The sequence below is a fragment of the Emiliania huxleyi genome, assembly GCF_000372725.1.
Source record: "Emiliania huxleyi CCMP1516 chromosome Unknown EMIHUscaffold_1967, whole genome shotgun sequence".
Taxonomy (NCBI): domain Eukaryota; phylum Haptophyta; order Isochrysidales; family Noelaerhabdaceae; genus Emiliania; species Emiliania huxleyi.
In genome coordinates this window covers 3614-5460 of record NW_005200625.1, presented here as the reverse complement: position 1 = coordinate 5460, position 1847 = coordinate 3614, and the positions used below count along the sequence as shown (strand labels likewise).

Below are 1847 nucleotides of genomic sequence, written 5' to 3'. Positions count from 1 at the left end.
GTAGGTCTGCTCATTCGCCTGCGCAGTCGGCTGTTCTGTGCTGTGCACGGTCCAGTGCCCCATCTAGATGAACTTCATTCTAAAATATTTGTCATCGATCGTGAGATACATGGTCTCGTAGGTGCCCTTAAAGGTCTCGATGGGGCTCGGTAACGTGGTGCAGGTTCGAGGGTGGCGGAGAAACTGGCGGAGGCTCATTTGGGGGTGGGGGTGGCTCCGGCGGCGTTGGTGGACTAGGCGACGGAGGCGGTGCCGGTGCCGGGCTCATGGGAGGCGCGAACCGCTCAAAGTGGATGTCGTCAATCGCAATGTCGGAGGTGTTGCAGGGGCCAGTCACCGCCTCGAAGCGCAGCTGCGTCGTCGTCGATGGTAGGACAAGCTCCTCCTTGAACCACTCGTCGGTGTGAGTGCTTGCGTTGTACCTGAAGGGGTCTTGCCAAAGCGGTTGCCAGGTGCCGCCGTCTAGGGCGGCGAGCGTGAGGTTGCCCACGCAAGAGCCAAACAGGTGGTAGTAGAAGAAGAGGGTGGCCGACTGCGCGAGCTGGAAGCGCGGGCTCTCGAGCACGTATGGGGCGTTGAAGTTGTCTGGCGATGCCTCGGTGTAGATGTAGTACGTCCCTTCGACGGCCGACGCGGGTCCGGTAAGTTCGGACGAGGAGGTGGCCTCAGCTCTCGTCGGGGTGGGGCCGCTCGTCCGTGTCCAGTTGTAGTCGCCGGGCTCAGCGTCAGTCCAGCCGCAGAGGTCCGACTCAAAGTCGCAGTCGAGCCACCCATCAGGGGGGTAGGGCGGCACCGGCGGCGGCGGCGGCACCGGCGGCGGCGACGGCGGCGGCGGCGACGGCGGCGGCGGCAGGGGCGGCGACGGCTCGTCGCTCACGCGGCGACGATCTCGACGACCGGAGTCTTCGCAAACGCACGTGATCTCTTGGTCGAAGAGGTCTCCGTGGAACTGAATGTCTCTGGCGTTCGACTCCGTAGCGATGAGCTTGTCGGCGACGATGACGCCATCGAAATAGCCTATGTCGGCGTCCATTTGGACGGTGGCCTGAGGCGCCAGGATCGTAAAGGCAGGCTTTTCGGGAACAGAAGTATCTGAATCTTCTGCTGCTACCGTGATTGTCCCCGTGCCGGTGAAGACCAGGAGACAGCGTGTGCCTTCGTCGTCCTCTACGAAGCCATTGGCAACGAGATTTAGAAAAGAGCCGTCGGCCCGGCAATCCGCGTTTGTTACCCTTCTTGCGCTCGTCCCCTGGTTGAAGATCTGGATAGACCACCGTTCGCTGCTCGTCCAGTCGTGCCTCTGGATCGAGTTCGCAAACTGCAGGAACGCGGCCTGCGTGAATCCAGTCTTGGCCCAACAGTCTGTGCCAACGCACTCGCTCTGTCTGATGTTGAGGCGGTTGGTCCGGCAATCAAGATACGAGTTCATGTAGGTGTTAGCTCCATCTGTCGGGTACTCACTTCCCGACGCGGGTACACCCCCGATAGGCGCTCCTCCAAGGCCATCCGTCCGGCGGGCGCAGGCCTCGGCCCCTGTCGAGAGCGAACCAACCACCGTGCTTTGACAGGAGGTTTGAGGAGTGGTACCGTAGTAGAGCATCCTCCCCGGCGTTGCAATGCCACAGTAGTACAGCTTTGCGTACGATCTTATGGCTGGGTCCGAGTTGGTCGTGCCGGTGTGGAACGCGATAACGCTAAAGCCTAGCCAGCTCCTTCCAGTCGCTGCGTCGACCGGCTGCTCGCAGCAGGTGCTCGAGGGTGAGGCTGAGGGCGGCGGCGGCGGCGGCGAGAGCCCTGGCGGGAAGGGCGGCGGGAAGGGGGGCGGAGCCGGTGCTCGGCGCGCATCA

The 1847-nt window shown here is 62.8% G+C and overlaps 1 protein-coding gene across 1 annotated transcript in view; it reads right to left on the bottom strand.

Annotated features, from left to right (window-relative positions):
• Positions 1–127: 127 nt before the first annotated feature.
• The window catches only part of EMIHUDRAFT_123223 (hypothetical protein), a gene marked incomplete at both ends in the record, with an annotated part of 5215 nt that continues 3495 nt past the window's right edge, over positions 128–1847 (bottom strand). The window contains one exon of the mRNA XM_005781972.1: positions 128–1735. Coding sequence (XP_005782029.1) covers positions 128–1735 — 1608 coding nt within the window. The remainder of the gene's footprint in view (positions 1736–1847) is intronic.